Source organism: Cynocephalus volans, chromosome 4 (genome assembly GCF_027409185.1).
Source record: "Cynocephalus volans isolate mCynVol1 chromosome 4, mCynVol1.pri, whole genome shotgun sequence".
Classification (NCBI taxonomy): domain Eukaryota; kingdom Metazoa; phylum Chordata; class Mammalia; order Dermoptera; family Cynocephalidae; genus Cynocephalus; species Cynocephalus volans.
In genome coordinates this window covers 70647631-70667821 of record NC_084463.1, presented here as the reverse complement: position 1 = coordinate 70667821, position 20191 = coordinate 70647631, and the positions used below count along the sequence as shown (strand labels likewise).

General features: G+C 36.3%; 1 protein-coding gene across 5 annotated transcripts in view; it reads right to left on the bottom strand.

Annotated features, from left to right (window-relative positions):
- PDGFD (platelet derived growth factor D) overlaps window positions 1-20191 on the bottom strand; it is a 229713-nt gene that overhangs the window by 164207 nt on the left and 45315 nt on the right. The window contains exon 1 of one of the 5 annotated variants that reach the window (XM_063092831.1): window positions 10423-10466. The exons of the other annotated variants lie outside the window; for them this stretch is intronic. Coding sequence (XP_062948901.1) covers window positions 10423-10432 — 10 coding nt within the window. The 5' untranslated portion in view covers window positions 10433-10466. Of the gene's footprint in view, window positions 1-10422; window positions 10467-20191 lie in introns of those variants that run through there. 5 annotated transcript variants of the gene reach the window in all.

Below are 20191 nucleotides of genomic sequence, written 5' to 3'. Positions count from 1 at the left end.
CCTTCAGCCCTTTCTACTTCTGCGTGAACAGATAGAGCTACTGTTGCAGGAAACCTTTTACCCAGTGTGATTGAGCTAACAGCCTCTAGGGTGTATATTCTAAACTGATTCACATTTTATTCACTGCGGCAACAGTGATCTGAGATACGGCACTGTGTACTTGCAGGGGAAAGGTTGACAAGCTGTCTTTAATGAGTCAGTTTTCACAGCTTGCTGAAAAGGTTCTCTGACTTCCTTTCAATAAGGAGTAAGCAAAGACTTACTCCTTAGGAGTCGGATTTTATGCACTTAGAACAAAGCCTACACTGTTCATGTAATAAATACTTATAATAACTACTATATAACTAATGAGTTCATAATCTTGATCTTGACTTGTTCCAAAATCTACCCCTCATTCTGAAAATGATCTAATATTCAGGGACTTATAGGTGCGACAGACTTCAGGGATTGAATAAGCTGTCAGAAATAACTACATTTATATCTATCAGAATGGAAACAAATCTGGCTGGACATAAAGCAGAAGCTGACATTATACTAGTGCCCCCAGAAAATGATGAACATTATTATACAATGCTTTTCCATATATTTTCTATACACCACCCCATGTAATTGTTACAATACTCTATGAAGTAAGCATGACTATTTCTAGTTTATTTCTCTAAGTACGAAGAAATTAGCACTTAGAGAAAAAGTAGGGTCTCCAAGCCTAAGGCTCAGAGAGCAAGGTGATTTTCCTCTGATCCCATGGTAATAAATATCCGTGCCAGAATTTGAACCTCTGGATATCTGTCTCCAAAGACAATGATTTTCAACTACATTATGTGGCCTGACAGTCAATTCTGAAGCTTTTTCATATGCTTAAACTGGCTTATGATTTCTGCTTACTAGGCAATAGCCTAAGTGTTTTGGCTTTATTAACTTATTAAATCCTCAGAACAACCTCATGAAAGAGACCATTGTATCATTCCCATTTTACAGAAGAGGAAAGAAAAGTTCCTGTAATCAAAACCAGCAGAGCACTCCAGAGCCTACTCCCTTAACCTCTACGTTATCCCCAATCTCTAGGTACAAAGATAGAAAAACAGAACACAGACTGCAAATTTGACCTGTTGCTTTTACAATTTTAAAATCAAATGGAATGAAATTCAGACAAATAATAGTTTTTCTCACAAATTAGAAAATGTCTCTGCCAAAAGACATGTTTTTATAATTAAAACATGTCTCCAAAAATATGTACTAATTCTAGTCTTAAAAGAAACTATACTATAAAGAATTTTATCACTGGCACATGGATAAGTAATTATTATCCTAATTTTGAAAAACACAGTCCCCTTTGTAAAAAAGGTACACAGGTGATGTTGGCTTTTCTTACATATGAGTCAATGTACTGACCTACATAAAAAGTAGAAAATCAAGAGTGCTTCTATGGAAAAAAACAGAATGTTATCATCTTGGGGTTTTCAAAATTTGTCCTGCACTTTCATTCCCTCTTATATTTTTATGATTGACCCAGGCAGAGAATGAGTCACTCCACAGGTGGGCTGAGAACATGCCAGATCCTACATTTTCCTGTGACATTAAACAGTAACTTAGGAAAGCAAATTCAATCTACTACAGCATTATAAAGTAGACGGAGTTTGCCGTGGTTCTTTTCCCACTATCTGAGTCACTCTTTTCTCTACTTGTTCCCAGGTCCTGATGTGGTCTTGCTTTCTGCTAGCTGAAATCTAAATGCTTCTAAGTTTCAGAAGCAAGTAGGTCTTCCAGGAGAATTTGATTTTTCATGGGGAATTCTGGATGCCTTTAAGATGAAAAGATGCATCTTATTGATAAAATTTCAAGGAAAAGTGATGGGGGGGTGGTGATGGGAGATTTGAATCATTCTACATGCAGACACACACATACACACACAATCTCGGTCTCTGGAGAAGCCAAATGCATTTTCCCTAGGTAGGTGTCTTCAAACCAAGTGCTTTGGAGCCCGAGGGGTCCTCCAGGGCTACCCCAACTGTGGAGGGAAAACTGAATGGGCAATCCTCTGCTCCTCCTCTCTCATCTTCAAACACAACTTCTCTTCTTTTATCAGTTTCATATATCAAGGTTTTGTGGAATCATTATCAAATGGACACACTTCCCATAACATCCTCCTAGTAAGCTTGCTCTTTTCTCTCTCAAACCTTCCAAACCCTCCCAACCCCCCTCTTTAGCTAATGTCTTTGCTTCTCTCCTCACTGAGAAAACAGAATTCACAAGGCTTTACCTCCTTCATCAAATTATATCACCAAATTATGAAATGTTATGTCTCCACCCATCTTCCCCTTCCCCTTTCCTAACAAAGGCCCATCCATCGTGTGCCTCCAAATCCCATTCTTTAACTGTCTTCTGCAAAGTCTTTGCTCTTCAGATTATCTTCTCTCCTTCTGGTCCTCTTAATCTCACAACCTCCTCCAGCTATTGCCTGATTTCTCGCTTCCTTTTCAGGAAAAAAAGTATCTTTAAAGAGTTATCTACACAGCTGTCTACACTCTCCCACTCCCCATCACTCCTCACCTCACTCCAGTCTTGCTTCAGCCTCTGCCAATCCACCAACTCTTCTTATCTTAAATGTGACATGATCTTCATGTTGTTAAATCTAATTTGGACATGCTTTGATTCATACATTACCAGTGCTGTCAGCAGCATTTGGCACATTAACCACTCCCTCTATCTTAACATCTCTTATCACCTTATCAGCCTAACTTGATTTTCCTCCAGCCTGTCCCGGCTTCCTCCTACCCTCTTTCAGGAGTACCTGCTGGCTCCTCCTCCTTTAACCCAGCTCTACCTGTTGAAATTCCTTGGGAATCAATCCTAGCCCTCTCTTCTCCTCTGTCTGAAAACAGTCTCCCTAGGTTGCCTCCTCCATACAATATAATTTCTATGCCCCAAATTCCAGAATTTATATCAGAGCATCAAAATCATATATCCAAAAACCTACTTGAAATGGAAGCATCTCAAACATAACTTTTCCAAAATCAAACTCCATACCTTCTGCCTCAAAGCTTGTCTTCCTGTTCAGCAAATGACATTATCATCTACCCAGTCACTCAAGACAGAAATCTAAGGTTCAGCCTTGAGATCGTCCTCTTTCTCACTACTCTCATCCAATTGTTTGCCAATTCCTATCCATTCTATTATCTGGACCTATATCCATATATATGATTTCATTTTTTTTCCCAACTGTACTGCCAAAACTTTAGCCATGCATCATCCCTTACATGGACAAACGCAATAGTCTCCGACTAGGTTTCCTGATTCACTTTTTTCCCCTCCCATCCATATTGCTAAGTGATATTCTTAAAATATACATCAGGTCTTTACACTCTACTTTTCACACCCCTTTGATGACTTTCTACTAAATCGTAAACAAAATTGAACCTTTTAAATATGCCCACAAAACTGCACAATCTGACTCCTGCCTAGGTTTCCAACCCTCTTCCCAGTTCACAGCACAAATGCATTGAAATCTTTCTTGCCTAATCATTCTTTTTCTTGGAGGTTCCTGTACCTGGAAATGTCTTCCCTCTACTTTTAGCCTCATTCACCTCTACTTAAGATCTCACTTTAAACATTACATCCTCAGATGCCTTCTGTGACCACCCGCCTAACCTAAATTAGAATTCTCAGTATTCTCTTATCACAACTTATTTATTTATTTGTTGGTTCTCTTTTTACTCTTTAGTTTCATCCAACTAAACTATAATTTCCTTGATGGCAAAAATTAGATCTTTATTTGTACAACACTGTATATCCAGCACTTAGCACAGTGCACACAGTTATTAATAACTGTAAATTAATAAACAAGAAAGATTTTGATGATTAAAAACCATTCATCCCACTAAAGTTGGCAGCCCTTTCAACCTTAATATGGCCCCTATAAGTAAGAGGTTGGAGGCAGATATACAAGCTCTTGCTTTCAGTCACAGTAAGACTCTGACATCCATGCCTATTATAATTCCTATTATAATTCCTATTATACCATCTGATTCCTGTCTCACAGTCACCGACTGCCTTAGAGACAAAAAGAGAAAAGAAAAGGAGAAGGAGAGGGAAGAGGGGAAAGGAGAGAGAAAGATTTAATTTTTGTAGTTAAAGCACATTTGATATGTAAGAAATATTCTCGCCATTTCCCTTTAAGATTTAGCCTATAAAACACACTCCATAGAAAAGCCTATCATCTCTGTAATGAATACCTGCACACACAATCTCCATTACTGTTAATGTTTGGAAATGCCAAATATACAGCTCCAAGCTTTAGAAGGAAGTATCCTACAAACTCAAGTATCATTTATCTCACACTAGAAACTAAATCCCTCTAACTGATATATGAGGAGATAAAAATGTGAGTTAGCTCTATTAGTTCTGGAGCCGATTATTCCACACATACTTTGAAACAATAACTCATTCAATACTCCCCCAGTGACATGAAAGAATACAATCTGCAGATGTGACTAAAAATACTCCCAAAAGAATTACTTAGGCACTTGGAGAATCTGGTATTAAGTTCTAAATCTCCTGTTATTATTACAGTGAAGTTTTCTGCAATGTGTTCCTTAAAAGACAATAATTTCAATTTAAAAATACCAACTGAAGCTTATAAAATGAGCTACAATTTGAGATTTCTCTAAGCAATTCTTCAAGACTCCGAATGTCCAATAGCTGTTTTATTTTTCCTGGAAAAAAAAAAAATACAATGCAATTGCAACAGCAAATGGAGAGCATTGCATTTATTGTGTAATTTAAGGGCAAATGTTAATACAAAAATGAGAATTGTGCATGAAATACTTATTCAACTCTTGATTTCAGCCTAGAAGGAAGAGGAAGTAATGAAAAAATTATAATTAACAGTAGTCCCCAAACTCCATATCTTCATTCTGTAAGCATTTTTAGAGTCTGATAAACACAAAGCACTTAGCTTGGAGTGAGAGAGGATATGCAGAAGATTCATTCAATACATATCATGCATGTAGTCATTCAGAGTCTCTATTACACATGTTTTATTCTGTAGAGGTTTCCGGGATCACTGATTTTGTTGCCTCATTCATGAGTGCTCAACATTTAATAACCCAAACAAGTCAAGCTATCATTTGTAAGCAGGCACACATCTGTATATGGGACTGGTGTATAATGTTAATGTGGGAGAAGATAGCCATGGTACAGTGTTATCCAATGGTTTGAAGCTACTTCTTCAAAGGGTGCAAAACTGGAATTGTGCAAAGGAGTAGTGATGTGGCTAGATTGGTTGAAAGGGGATGAATTATATGGTTAGGGTTTGAATAATCACAAGTTGACTTAAGTGAGGTCACTATTTATTTCCTCTTATCTCAACATACAGCTTTTCATACTAAATAGTTTTGTTCTTCAACATGTCGGGCCTTACAGTACTTCTGGAAACCATCACTCCTCTACTCTTGAAAGAGAGGGTAAACAAGGTCAAGAGGTTCGCCCCAGAACTCAGCAAGAGCTGCACACTCAATGGAGCTGTTAATTCTTTGTGCAGTGCTTAGATGATAAACTCATATGGTTTCAAAATAAAGTTGTAAGCACACCAGGTCATGCACCTCTACCAACCACGCTATCTGTATTGGGACATTTATTATGGTTTTAGTACATTAATAGTTTTATACTACAGCAATTACAAAGAAAATTGTATTACATTCATTTGAGAAACATGATTTGTCACATATAAAGGGATTTCCAGCCCTTTAAAATGCAGTAGTCAGACACGAGCATTTTCATACTACCCAGACTTTACTTTTCCCTGCTCTTACAGTTCACCTGTGACAAAGAGATAATGACACCTACCCATTAGGGTTGCTGAACAAAGAACATGAGGATCTCCAACAATGCCTGGCATATGTAAGGTGCTTGGTAAATGGTTGGGATCCATTCACCACACACTTCACAGGTGCTAATAGAGATTACGTTGACACTTCAGTAACAACAATAATAACTTAATATTTGTACAGTAGTAATTGTGTTCTTCAATTGTGTTTTACACAGATTTTTCTCACAATCTCCATACCAACTCTATGAGGAAGGTACTGATATTATCTTTATTTTACAAATTAAAAAAGAGAGGCTTAGTGGAACTAAGTAGTCTGTCCAATTGGTAAGCAACTGGGCTTGGACCAGTGCCGGGCACATCTGAATCCCCTGTTCTTACTTTAAAACATAACTCTACTGCCTCCCTCAATTACAAACCATTCCTGAGTGGGGACTACTAAAATTCTAGAGCAAATTTCAGACACTTACAATGGTGGGTTTATCATCTTAGAAGGAAAACTCCAACTTCCTTCTCCAAAAGCCCTGAACACCTTCTTGCATAAAAATCACTTTCAATCATTAGAAAACAGGATCTCCTCTTTAAAATGCCACTACAGATAGTACTTTGCATGAAAACATTTCTATCATTATTGAGATGGGTCCTCAACTTCTACTTGAAAACAGTCCACTTCAACCACATAATTTGTTTGAACTTGTAACAAATATAAAGGTATCCACCTGGTGCTTACTATATGCCTGGCTCTGGACTAAGCATCTCTTCAGTGAGGAGAAATGGAAGATTAAACACAGTGGCTGCTCCTGTCCAGTTCTCATTCCTGTTTGCTGTGCTTGAGGCTGTCTGAGATGCCAAAGAACCTGGGCGCTTCAGAAGAAATGAAGGAAAAGGAAGAAAGAGGAAAAGAAATGCATGGTGTCTGTGGTAGTGGAGCAGTTTCCTTTAACTTACACTGTTAGCTGCTCTGATAAAACGTATTTGCTAATTCAAAGCAGTCTAAGAGGCTGCAGATCATACATACACAGGGGAAAGATTTTCTTTCTGTTTTTCTTAATTTTATTCTCTGCATCCAAAAATGAAGAAAAATGCGGTCTGTTATACAGAAATGGGCAAGCCACAAAAGTTATAAAATCTGTTGAAGATCCTTGCATTATGTTTGAAGAAGTGAAATTCCTTATATAAATTATTGAGTAATTTTTTAAAAATGGCCTTCTTAGTTAAAGCAGCAGGAAGACACTGAAAATTAAACAGTAATACTTGACACTCACTGAGTGTTTTCTCGGAGCCAGTTCTCAGGATAACACTAGTAGGTGGACGCGTTGGCATGTCTATTTCACGGACAGAATTGAGACACGAGGAACTCAACTAACTTGAGCAACAACACATGGTGCAGTCTCGACAGTGGGAAGGACCTGAGTGCTTAAATGAATTAATTTACACAATCCTAAAATACACTAATAAATACTCAAACAAACAAAAAATTTTAACTATTGTTTAACATCTGGGGTTGAGAAGGTGAAATCTGGATTGTAAAGGATCTCAAATTTTCCTTCTGAATGCTCTTTCCTTTCCAAGATCTATCATAAAGAAACAGATTACCAAAAAGAAAAGTCAAGTCATGTGGTCATTAGAATTTAAATCTCAAATTTAGATATTTGAAACAGAACCATCCTTGCTCAGAGCATGAGTACAAACAGAGGTAGACACACGGTGCAGCAAAATATTTAAAAGTTCTAAATGAAGCAAATGAATTATTCAATGAAATACATTTCATCTTCCTACTTAGAAAACAACACTTCCTTTATTTAATATTTTGAACATTTAATTAAATCATATTAAATCTGTAATTATTATAAAAAATAGAACTACTTGTAATCTTAGTATTTAATATCCATCTAGCCATCAATGTAGATGTCACACTTCATGCATGTTATGTCTAAGCTTATATGTGTAATTTTAAGGGTAACATACATTGTTTTATTGTGCAAAATGCTAATTAACAAGTTTTCGATACCACACTAGTTCATTACTACATCTCATACCACAAATTGGAACAGAAAGAGAAGCAAGAAAATGTATGTGCACAACTAATACAGGGCAATGCTTTTTTTAAATGCAAAAATGTACTGCATATATGACCCCTGAGAAGGGTTGGAGGGGTAATTAAACTTGTGCCTTAAGCACTTCTGCTACTTGGATCCTCAGCTCTCACACCTCAGGACAGATGCATATGCTCTGATGAGGACTCCAGATATGAAATGCCCTCAAGTGTTTCCTGGCACCTGAGCAGGTTGTAGGTCACACAGCACCAGCACAGAGCAGAGATTCTCCAGGGACCAGGTGCCCAGGTGCTCTTAGGCTGTTTAACACACAGGCTAGGGCAGGGGTCTCGCTTGCTTGGCTCTAAGGGGTTTATTGTTTGGAGATACCTGAAAAGATCTTTTTTTTCTTTCTTTCTTTTTTTTTTTTGAATAGCACATTGGCTAAAAGCAAGGGCTCTGGATTCACCCTACAAAGCTTCAAATTCTTGTTCTCCCATACTGTGGTCATGTGACCAAAAACAAGTCACCTATCTTTTCTGTGCCTCAATTTCCTCATTTGTATAATGACAATATTAATAGTGTCCACCTCACAGAGTTGTCTTACGAGGGTTAAATGCATTAATATACATGAAGCACTTAGACGAGTGTTGGCATATCGTAATGCCTACCTAAATGTCACCTTTTTATTTTTGTAAATATAGCTAGTCTTTTTTTTTTCTCAAGTTTGCTCCGTAGGTCCATTAAAACCCTACTTGCAAATATCCATTTGTATTTAATCTTTCCCTTTTTCAATGAGCAAAATATCCAAAAAAAGTAGAAAATTATGTGCGCATATATGTATATATCGATATATGTAGACATATACATATATTTACATATATATGAAAGAATTGGCCCGATATTGTGAAAATATTCCATTAATGATTTCACACACACATACACAGAAACTTCTTTAAAGAAGAAATGCCCTAAGTCTCTGAGTGCTATGCATCACCAGAAACAGGTGGTAATATTCAAAACTACTTTGTAAAATAGCTGTTTGTTACTTCAAACGCTGATACCATATGCAAATTCACATATATCTACAGGAACACGACATAGGAAAATTCTTATTTTTCACTAATAAGGACTTCCCTCTTGCTGCTCACCATATATACCAGAATCATGAAAGATCAAATGTAATGATAATAGTGTTCATTTAACATTTAAGTGAAACTTACGCACCGGGTACTCTGTTGACACTTTCCATGCGTTATGCATATAAGCCATACAGTCATGAATGGGAGCTCCACGATTATCATTTCACAGGATGAGGAGACAGAGATTAAGATCACTCAGAAGGTAACTAACTTGCCCAGAATCACAGAGTTAACTGCTGGGCTGGTGTTTGAACCCAGGTCTCTAATTTGAAGCCTATGGTCTACAGGAAGGAGAAGGGAGAGCTAAAATAATGCCCATAAATTTTTGTCCTCATTATGACCCACTGTTCATTATATCATGTTTTGTTAGCAACTAGTTTTCTCAAATTACATGAGCTAACAAACAAGTCACAGGCCCCAATAAAATGCCTGCTGGATAAAGTCACCTCACTTAGGCTAAGAGACCAGGGCTGAGAATAAACCATGGAAAGAAGAAGAAAAATGAACCATGTTTACATGGGTAAAGGAAAGTATTTGCTCAGTTATCTATCCAACTCACACAAGACTATTTCTGTAAAAGAAAAAAGAATGTTTGTATCTCCAGTTATTCAAACAATCTGGTTGTAAATGTTTTCATATTTTCCAAATGCTTATTCAGCTCTACATGCCATTTTTCTCTGTGTGGAGTCAGTGATATTCTCTATAGAGGTGATGGCTCATAAAATTCAGCTGTGCAAGCTCATAATTTTCAAAATGACAGTAGGAAAATAATGTCCCAAGAAGATAAAGGAGACGGACAGTAAACGTGGATGAAGTACAAAAACTACCATGTAAAAGAACTCCTGAAAATTCTTCTTGGGTTTTGCTGGAGAAGACTTCATACTTCTTCAAAGGAAAAGTAAGCTTCTAAATTTGTTACATACAAGTACACGTCAATATTATCATGAATTAGAAAAAAAGAACTTGAATTTGAGACAGGATTACAAAGAAGTCCAGAATAGTATGTGAGGTTGTCAGAAATTCCTGACAATGATTGCATTTAAAAAAAAAAAAAAAAAAGGTTATGTTTACAAAAGAATTACTTTAGAAATATTGTTAAATATTCACTTAAAAAATTAAACCAGCACCACAGGAAGTTTAAATCATACATATATTAGAAACATACATTTTTGTACTGAGGAGCAGAATAAATCATTGGTAAACAACTTAAAAGCATTCTGACAATGTGCCTTAGCAAGCTATGTAATCTCAAACCTCCATGCAGGCCAGTTGTAAACAAGATGAGGTAATTCCAATTTTTTAACACTTTGGCACTATTTGTTTGCAAAATTCCTTTTGAGCCCACTAATTGATAGCATATGCTTACATCTGTTAGCTCTGAAGAATGTTAGCAACCATCAAAAAGCACAGCCAAACTTACCATAACACATGGCTGTTAATGTTTTCTTTCCTCCCCCAGGGACCAAATCACTACCTCTGCATCAGCATAACTTCCAAATGGTGATAGCAGAGACCTCTGTTTCTGTTTCTAAAAATAGTCACAGCTGATATTAATACAGATCATATGCCAGTAAGGGCTCTGGGTGAGATGCTGGAATTGACACACAAAAGATAAAAAGCCCACACTCATTCAGTCATTCAGCAAATATTGACTGCCTATTCTGTGCAAGGCATTTTGTTCTGTGTAGTGGGCCAAACAATGACTCTTAGTTCTAGGCCTTTCACAAACTTGAGGTATAGCAGTGGAAATAAAGCAAGTCCTCCTTAGAAATTGTGGTAGCCAGAACTCTAAGGTGTCCTCTAATTACCCACGCCTTTGTATAATCCAAGCCCTGTGAAGATGAGGATATCACTTCCATGATTAAGTTACAAAACATAGCAAAGGTAAAAAATTTTGCAGATGTAATTAAGGTCTCAAATCAATAAACTTTGAGTTAATTAAAAGGAAGATCATCCCCAAAAGGACCAAATCAGGTGAGCCCTTTAAAAGAGGGTCTACCTATAGATAAGAGATCAGCAGCAGGGACACTCTCTTACTGGTCTTGAGGAAGCAAATAGGGAGGTTATGTGGCAGGCAGTGGTGCCTGAGGACCTCCATCCAGCAACCACAAAGAACAAAATTCTGCCAACCAACAGTGAGTTTGGAAGAAGACTCCAAGTCCTCAGATGGGATTGTAGCCCCCACTGACACCTCAATCTGCATCTGACCAGAGGATCCAGCTAAACCATGCTGCGACTCCCAAGCCACCAAAACTGTGAGATAATAAATGAGTGCTATTTTAAGCTACTAAAGTTGTGATAATTTATTACACTGAAATAATGAATGAATACATAAGTCATTGTAAACTAAAATTACATAGAAGAGATGAAGTTCTGTGAATTTCAGAGACTATGTTTTTCCCCTATTACAAAATTCACCACTATTAGAATAAGAAACTCTGGAGTCAGACTTCCTAGCTGTGCAACCTTTGGCAAGGATCTCAACTTCTTTGTCAGTTTCTTCACTTATAAAATGGGAATAATATTGAGTGTCTGTGAGAGTTCAGTGAGAGAGCGCATCTCTAATGTTAAGTCCAATTCCTGTGACATAGGAGGCTCCGTAAAATATTATTGCTGATATTACTGTTATCACTATCATTATTACTACCATCATTACTAATTTAATTAAGGAAAATATATGTGTATTATCTACTATATACCTAATAGTTAGCCCAGGCTGAAAAGAAAATGAATGAATGAATGTGACAGAATTCCGAAGTGCTTTACAAAGATTGCAGATGAACTGTGATTTTTGCAGTTAACAGTGCTTTTAAATCATTGATTCATTTTTTAAAAAATTGAGCCCTTCAGAATCCTTTTCAGTACAATGTCCAGGGCAGGTACTTCCAAGCAAGAGGTATTGACACTTGAGATGAAACTTACACATCATACTGGAACTAGAGGCTAGGCTGAGGAAATCTAGAAGAGCTTGAAAATTTATAAAGACTCCATAATGGTTTGGTTGTGGTTTCTATGGGTGTAGGAAACTGTGAACCAGATACTCCATGCTGTCTTTACCCAAGCCCTTTATCTGTTGCTCTCTAACATTCACTGCAGTGATGTTTCAGAGCTCTGATCATGGCTTGGTGATAGCAGCATCTATGAGGTTAACTGTTCGGTCTATTTGCATTTTTCCCCCCTTCTCAGTGGTAAGAAGATTATGAGAGTTTTAGAAAAGAGTCTAAGAATAACTAAAATCTCAGGATAAAATATTTTTTATGCAACTGGAATAGAAGTTATAAAAGCTTAAAAAAATTATCTTTAATCATTACATACATTACCAAAAATGCTTTGCTACCCTACTGCAAACAGTTTCAATTCAAGAAATATATTATTTCTGTTTATTGGGTGAAATTCAGCAGGAGAAATATGTTCCCACAGTGTTTATTATTTAGAAGTATGCAGTGATTATTATTTAGAAGTACAAGAATGTTAGGTATTTATTAATATAACAATAACATTGAATGCAACAACACAGAGTATGAGTCTTTTTTTTTTTTTTTTTTTTTTTGTCTTTTTCGTGACCAGCACTCAGCCAGTGAGTGCACCGGCCATTCCTATATAGGATCCAAACCCGCAGCGGGAGCATTGCTGCGCTCCCAGCGCCGCACTCTCCCGAGTGCGCCATAGGCTCGGCCCAAGAGTATGAGTCTTAATAGACTCAGAGTTTATTCATCTACATTTCTCCAATTTTTAAAATTCCCATTCAGGAGAAACTAAAATTCTATGCCTGAACACTATTAGTAACAAATCCATCCTATATCGTCTGTGTATTGATCATTTTTCTGTGAACAATTAAAGCCCTTTCTATAATGTTCTAGGTTCTGGATAACTTAGGTAATACTCAACTGAGAGAAACTCAGGCTGAGCAAAAAAATGAAGAGATGGTGGAGATGACCAGGAAGGAACAAATTTTAGGCATATGTTCATTCTGCAGTTTAGATAAATTATCCATTTTAGGAGTTTTAGTAAAGTAGGGTAAACAGATGACTTCTTGAAATGTAGAATTCATAATTACATGGAAATTATAAATGTAAGCATGGTTATAAGTAATGGTAAACAGCTCAGACATTTAAAATCTATTATTACTGAATCTATACCTATTCCAAGAAATAGCTTGTAACAGATATTGCTAATTACAGAAATATTACTTCTTCAGAAAAAGAATTTTATAGGTCATATCCCAATTATACTTCAGTCTCAGGAATGCAAAATCATTGTACTTTTTCAAACAATTTGGTCGTTTGCATGATGGCCATCATTGCATAAAATTATAAATGCAAAGATGTTTATTGCACTTCCCAACTAATTCAATTAATGAAAGAAAATGAAAAGCAGAATTAGTAAGATCAAACCAATGGCGTGATTTTTAAAGTTAGGATAAGAACCTATAATTTAAAAAGGACACTATTTTGTCAGAATGTTTGGCTGGCATTGACATCATTTTTCTAGGAGGGGCAATTTGAAAAGTCAATTTCATGGGTGAAATTGTCTATACCAAAGATTACATAACCTCCCCAGAAAATCAAGAAGATATTGTTAACTCATTTTTTAGCCATTAAGAAAAAAACAGTTATTGAACACTCTTTTTTGGTGAAAATTGTCGTGAGCACTAGGGATGTAGCTACATCCAAATAAAAGCTCCTGCCCACATAGAGGGAGGACAGACTATAACCATGTAGCCCAATACAGAATAACAGAGGAATACATGTAATATGGAAACATAACACAGGGTATGTTAAAACCCAAACTAATTGTGTTATATGTAATCCTATAGCTGATCTATAGGGATTCTAAAAAAATCTTTTGCCAAACTAGTGAATATGAACTTTATAGCACTGTATCTACTAATGCTAGTTAGCAAGAATCAACAACACTAATATGAGGTGTTGTTAAAGACTAGAGAATAAGTACATTTTTTATAAATCAAGGAGTACACCAGAGATTAAAAAATAAAATACAAATATAATTCAATTCAATTAAAGTAAATTTCATTAGGGCAGAAATATTTATCAGCTTGGTTTACTGCTATGCCTCCAAAGCTTGGAACGATGCCTGACAAATACTAGGTCTTTGAATACTCACTGATTTAATGAATCAATTAATCAATGCAGCAAACAAAAAACTGAATATCTTGTATTTATACAAAACATCAAGAATAAGGCAAAAACATACAGGAGGCCATCCCTTCCACAATGTAACTTACAGACCATTCAGGAGAAGCATAACTATTTATAAAAACACGACAGAACACAGTAAGCATAATTCTTTGCAATCATAGTGAGAGAGGAAGAGGGAGAGAGAAAGGGAGATTTACTGATTGATTGATTCCATTGGGAAAATCAAGGATGGTTTCAAGAAGGTGGTAGCATTTAAATAGACTGTGGAAGATAGGTGGGATTTGAAAAGGGATGTGAGGGAGGCAAAGGGTCTTACACACAAAAAGAACAGGATATATAAAAGTACTAAGATGTAGCAAGGCCTATTCAGGGAGGAATGAGTAGTCAGTTGTGACTGAGATAAATGTACTACATGGGGCAGGAGGGGGAGACATGCCATGACGGCCCTTCGGTGCCACACCGTGTAATCTGACATTTAGACTTAAGAGATTCTCAGCTGGAGCCACTCCATGTTCCTTCGGAAATTTACGAAGACAGAGTAAATTCTCAATTCTAAGTGGCATCCAATAGTCAGATTTAAAGCAGGCTTACCACTAAGTATATTTCAGAATACACGACTTGGACCTAAACAAACTAAAGGAGAGCAGGTGCATACTTGATATGAAAAGAACCCATCTGTTTTGCATTGAAGCTACTACACATGGTCAATAAAAGCTACTTTTGAGTGATAACTTCTCATCTTGCTTTCATCTAGTGGTTTCCAAAATTTCATAACTTGAGTTTGATAAACATCCCTGCAACTGCCCCATGCCCCATATCATCCCTCTAACGATAAAAAAAAAAAATCAAATATTAGTCTAAATGACACATTTATGATATTTTTGAAATTCTAACTGTAAGGATTAAAAATCCAAGTAAATTAGTTAATTGCATATGCATACGATCAACAGAGAAATATAGGAACACTTAAAAATACTAAATAAAGCTTTGTAATCCAGAGGGGAATTACCTACTCAGAACTGGTGGCACATTTTCTTTCTCTGGGCCTCATTTTCCTTAGCAGTGACATGCAAGATCTACGTCTGATGTTTCTTAAGACAACATCCGGCTGAATGAGTCACCACGTCTGTGAACCTTTCCAGCCATGGCTACATAGCACTGCTCCATTACTTCAACTTTCATTAGAAATCTTGCTGAATATATTTCTTTTTCTATCCCAGGTAACGCTGTTCTCTAGTTTTCCTTCACATTTGAAAAAGTTCTGATGCTTAAGTTTAGCTAAATGACAGATGAGTAAGAATGTACAAAGTGACCTACTTTAAATCAAATCATGGCTACCACGAAAAATGAATGAAAACCAAACAAAAAAAGGGAAACATCTGTTTAAGGACGTTTGTCCTAGTCAAATCCAGAGAAAGCACACAAGAAAGCTTCTTCAAACAGAAACAGGCCAGAAAACTATCCTAGTGTAATGCTGAGTCTTTCAAGGTCAAGGAGAGTAGCCTATGAAAATAAAAATTTTGACCATGGGATATGACCCATGTTTCTAAGTTATTTCTATATTAAGAATTTCAGAATTGTGTGTTGGAAAACTTTAAAACCCACAGAATTACTGAATCCTGCCAGTGTACAGAGTCATGTCGTATCAGAGGTGATTTTACTGTGAAGCTGATAAATTTTCAGGGCTCCTCCCTTACATGGGCTCCTTCCAAGGCCTGGGGAGAGATCCTAGTAATGAAACGACGTGGCCATGTTTTAGTAAAATATGCAGAAGTAGAATATTTTGAATGCAATCAATTAAGATTGCTGTCTTTTTCCATTCTCATGTTCCATCTTGCTTCCCTTTATGTTAAGTGGTGATGGAGTGTGCAGAGGCATTGGGAGATCCTACCAAGGGGACACTGAGTAGGAGACACATTTAGTTTGGATGTAATAGGCTATATTCATGTGGTTCACAGTCACTTCCTTATATAGTAAAGCCATTATTATCTGCCCTGGTGTAGGAATGGCTTCCAGAAATGCTCCTACAACTCACTCTGGGTGACTCACCAGGCACCTGATGTCAGGACACATAGCTGCAAAGCCAGAGGTTCTACAGACATGTGAAAAGGTCCTCCGGTGCCTATTATTGGAAGAACAGAGGTAGTGGAGGAGAAGTAAGATTTGTAGTGTACGGAGCCAGCAGCTGGACTACGGAAAAATCTTCTAAATCTGTCAGCTCATATATGGAAGACACTTAATGGAGGTTTGCAACAATCTTAAAAAGTTACATGGCATTGCTAATAACAAGATGTGACAGTGACAGAGACTTTTCCAAACTTTCAATAAATGAAACAAAAACAAAAAGCAAATTTTGATTAGCCATGCTAGAAGAAAGATGCTTGATCTTTCTATTATCTCTACAGAAAATGATATGGCAAAATCATGGTCATATGAAGAAATGATCCAAAAGTGTATAGTCAAAAGTCTATAAAAAGCATTATAAAGGTATGTCAGCCATTTAACTATTAAAATATATTATTTTTCTGGGCTTTTTGATATGAATGGTACTTATTAGCATTTTAAAGTATGTAATTTGTTGTTACTAATTCGCTCATTCTAATACATATTCACTTTCATAACTAACTTTCTATTCTTTCTTTTAAACAGAACCCCCCAAATTCTATAAGCTTGAAACCAGACAAAACCTGGATTATTCCTTGTTCTCTAATTTACAATTCATCTCTCTCTTGATGATTTCGTATAAGAAAATCTGACAGGTAATTCTTTAGTAGACTGTTTTTAGAGCAATTTTACGTTCAGAGCAAAACTGAGAAGACACAGAGATTTTCCATATACCCCTTCCCTCCCCGTGCATAGGCTCCCCCATTATCAACATCCCCCACCAAAGTAGTATATTTGTTGCAATTGTTAAACCTATATTGACACATCACTATCACCCAATGTCCATAGTTTACATTTGTGCTCCCTCTTGGTGTTATATATTCTATGGGTTTGCACAAATGTATAATGATATGTATCTAACATTATAGAATCATGCAAAGAATTTTCACTGCCCTAAAACTCCTGTGTTCCCTCCAACCCCTGGCAACCACTGATCTTTTTACTGTCTCCATAATTTTGCCTTTTCCAGAATGTCATGTAGTTGGAATCATAAAGTATTTAGTCTTTTCAGATCAGTTTCTTTCACTTAGCAATATGAAGGGAAGTTTCCTCCATATCTTTCATGGTTTAATAGCTCATTTCTTATTAGCACTAAGTAATTTTCAATTACCTGGATGTACCACAGTTTATTTATCTTTTCACCTACTGAAGTATATCTCTGTTGCTTCAAAGTTTTGGGAATTATAAATAAAGCTGCTGTAAACATCTGTGTGCTCGTTTTTTTGTGGACATAAGTTTCAAGTTTTTTTGATACATACCAACAACCATGATTGCTAGATTGTGTGGTAAAGTATGCTTAGTTTTGTAAGAAAAACTGTCTACCAAAGTGGCTGCATTATTTTGCATTCCCACCAGCAATTAATGAGAGTTCCTGTTGCTCCACATTCTCATCAGCATTTGGTTTTGTCAACATTCCAGATCTTGGCCATTCTAATTGTGGTATCTCATTGCTGTTTTAATTTGCTATTCACTAGTGACATACGTGAAGGACCTTTTCATATGCTTACTTACCATCTGTATATCTTCTTTGGGTAGGTGTCTGTTAAGGTCATTAGTCCATTCCTTAATCTGGTTGTTTGTTTTCTCATTGTTGAATGTTAAGAGTTCTTTGCATATTTTGGATAGCAATCGTTTATCAGATATATCTTTTGCAAATATTTTCTCCCAGTCTGTGTTTTGTCTTTTCATTCTTTTGACAGTGGCTTTCACAGAGCAGAGATCTTTCATGTTAATGAAGTCCAGCTTATCAATTCTTTATTTCACAAATCATGGCTTTCTTTGCTATTACATTTAAAAAGTCATCACCATATCCAAAGTCATCTGGATTTTTACCTATGTTATCTTCTAGGAATTTTATAGTCTTTCATTTAACATTTATGTCTGTGATACATTTTCATCTAATTTTTGTGAAGGGTGTAAGGTCTGTGTCTAGACTCTTTTTTTGTGTGTGTGGATGTCCAGTTGTTTGTTAAAAGACTATCTTTTCTTCATTGTATTGTCTTTGCTCCTTGTCAAAGACCAGTTGACCATAGTTATGTTAATGTATTTCTGGGCTCTCTATTCTGTTCCACTGACCTATTTGTCTACAGTTTCACCAATACCACACCATCTTGATTAGTGTACCTTTATAGTAAGTCTTGAAGTTGGGTAGTGTCAGTTCTCCAACTTTGTTCTCCTTTAATATTGTGTTGGCTATTCTGGGTCTTTTGCCTCTCCATATAAACTTTAGAATCAGTTTGTTGATATCCACAAAATAACTTGCTGGGATTTTGACTGGAATTGCATTGAATCTATAGGTCAACCTGGGTAGAACTGAAATCTTGACAGTATTGAATCATCCTATCAATGAAGATGGAATATCTCTCCAATTATTTAGTTCTTCTTTGATTTCTTTCACCAGAGTTTTGTAGTTTTCCTCATATAGATTTTGTGTGTATTTCATTAGGTTTATAACTAAGAATTTTATTTGGGGGAGGGGGTGCTAGTGTAATAATAATGTGTTCTTAACTTCAAATTCCAGCTATTCATTGTTGTTATGTAGAAAATTGATTGAATTCCATATATTTACCTTGTATCCTACACTTGCTCTAATCATTTATTAGTTCCAAGAGGTTTTTTTGTCAATTCTTTTAGATTTTCTACATCGATGATCATATCACCTGTGAACAAAAATAGTTTTATTTCTTCCTTCCTGCTATGAACTAAATGTTTGTGCCCCTCCAAAATTCATACATGAAGTATAATCCCCAATGTTATGGTACTTGGAGATGAGGTATTTGGGAGGTAATTAAATAATGAAGTTAGATCCCTCATAAATGAGATTAATGCCCTTATAAGAGGAGACACAAGAGAGCCTGCTTCCTCTCTCTCTGCTCTAGGCCATGTAAAGATACAATGAGAAGACAGCCGTCTGAAAACCAGCAAGAGGACCCTCACCAGATACTGAATCTGAAAGCACCTTGATTTTGGATTTCCCAGTCTGCAGCTGTGAGAAATAAATTTCTATTGTTTAAGCCACCCAGTGTATGGTATCTTGTTATAGCAGGCTGAACTGACTAAGACACTTCTCAATTACTGTACCTTTTGTTTCCTTTTCTTGTCTTATTGTATTAGCAATAAGGACTGCCAGTACCATACTGAAAAGTGGGGGAAAGGGAACATTCTTGCCTTGTTCCTAATCTTAGTGGGAAAGCTTCTAGTTTTTCCCCATAAAGTACTATGCTAGCTGTAGGATTTTTGTAGATATTCTTTACCAAGTTGAAGAAGTTCCTCTCGATTCCAAGATTACTGAGAGGTTTTGCTGTTGTTGTTGTTTTAATGTCATAACTATGTGTCAGATTTTGTCAAATGAGCTATCTGCATCAACTAATATAATCACGTGATTTTTCTTCTTTAGCCTATCAATGTGATGGGTTACATTGACTGATACCAGGCTTGCATACCTTGCAAACTACAGATATTGCTCTGTAGTTTTCTTTTCTTATAATGTCTTTGTGTGGTCTTAGTATTAAGTTAATTCTGACCTCACAGAATGAGTCAGGATGTATTCCCTCTGATTCCATCCTGTAGAAAAGATTACAGAGAATTTGTGTAATTTCCTTTTTAAATGTTTGATAGAATTCACCTTTAAACCCATCTGGGCCTGGTGCTTTCTGTTTGGGTAGGTTTTAAATTATTGATTCAATTTCTTTAACAGGTATAGGCCTCTTAAAATTGTCTATTTCTTCTTGGCAGATTGTGTTTTTCAAGGATTGGCCCATTTCATCTAGGTTATCAAATATGTGGGCATAGGAGTGTTTATAGTATTTTTACTATCTTTTTAATGTCCATGTGATCTGCAGTGATATATCACCTCTTTCATTTGAC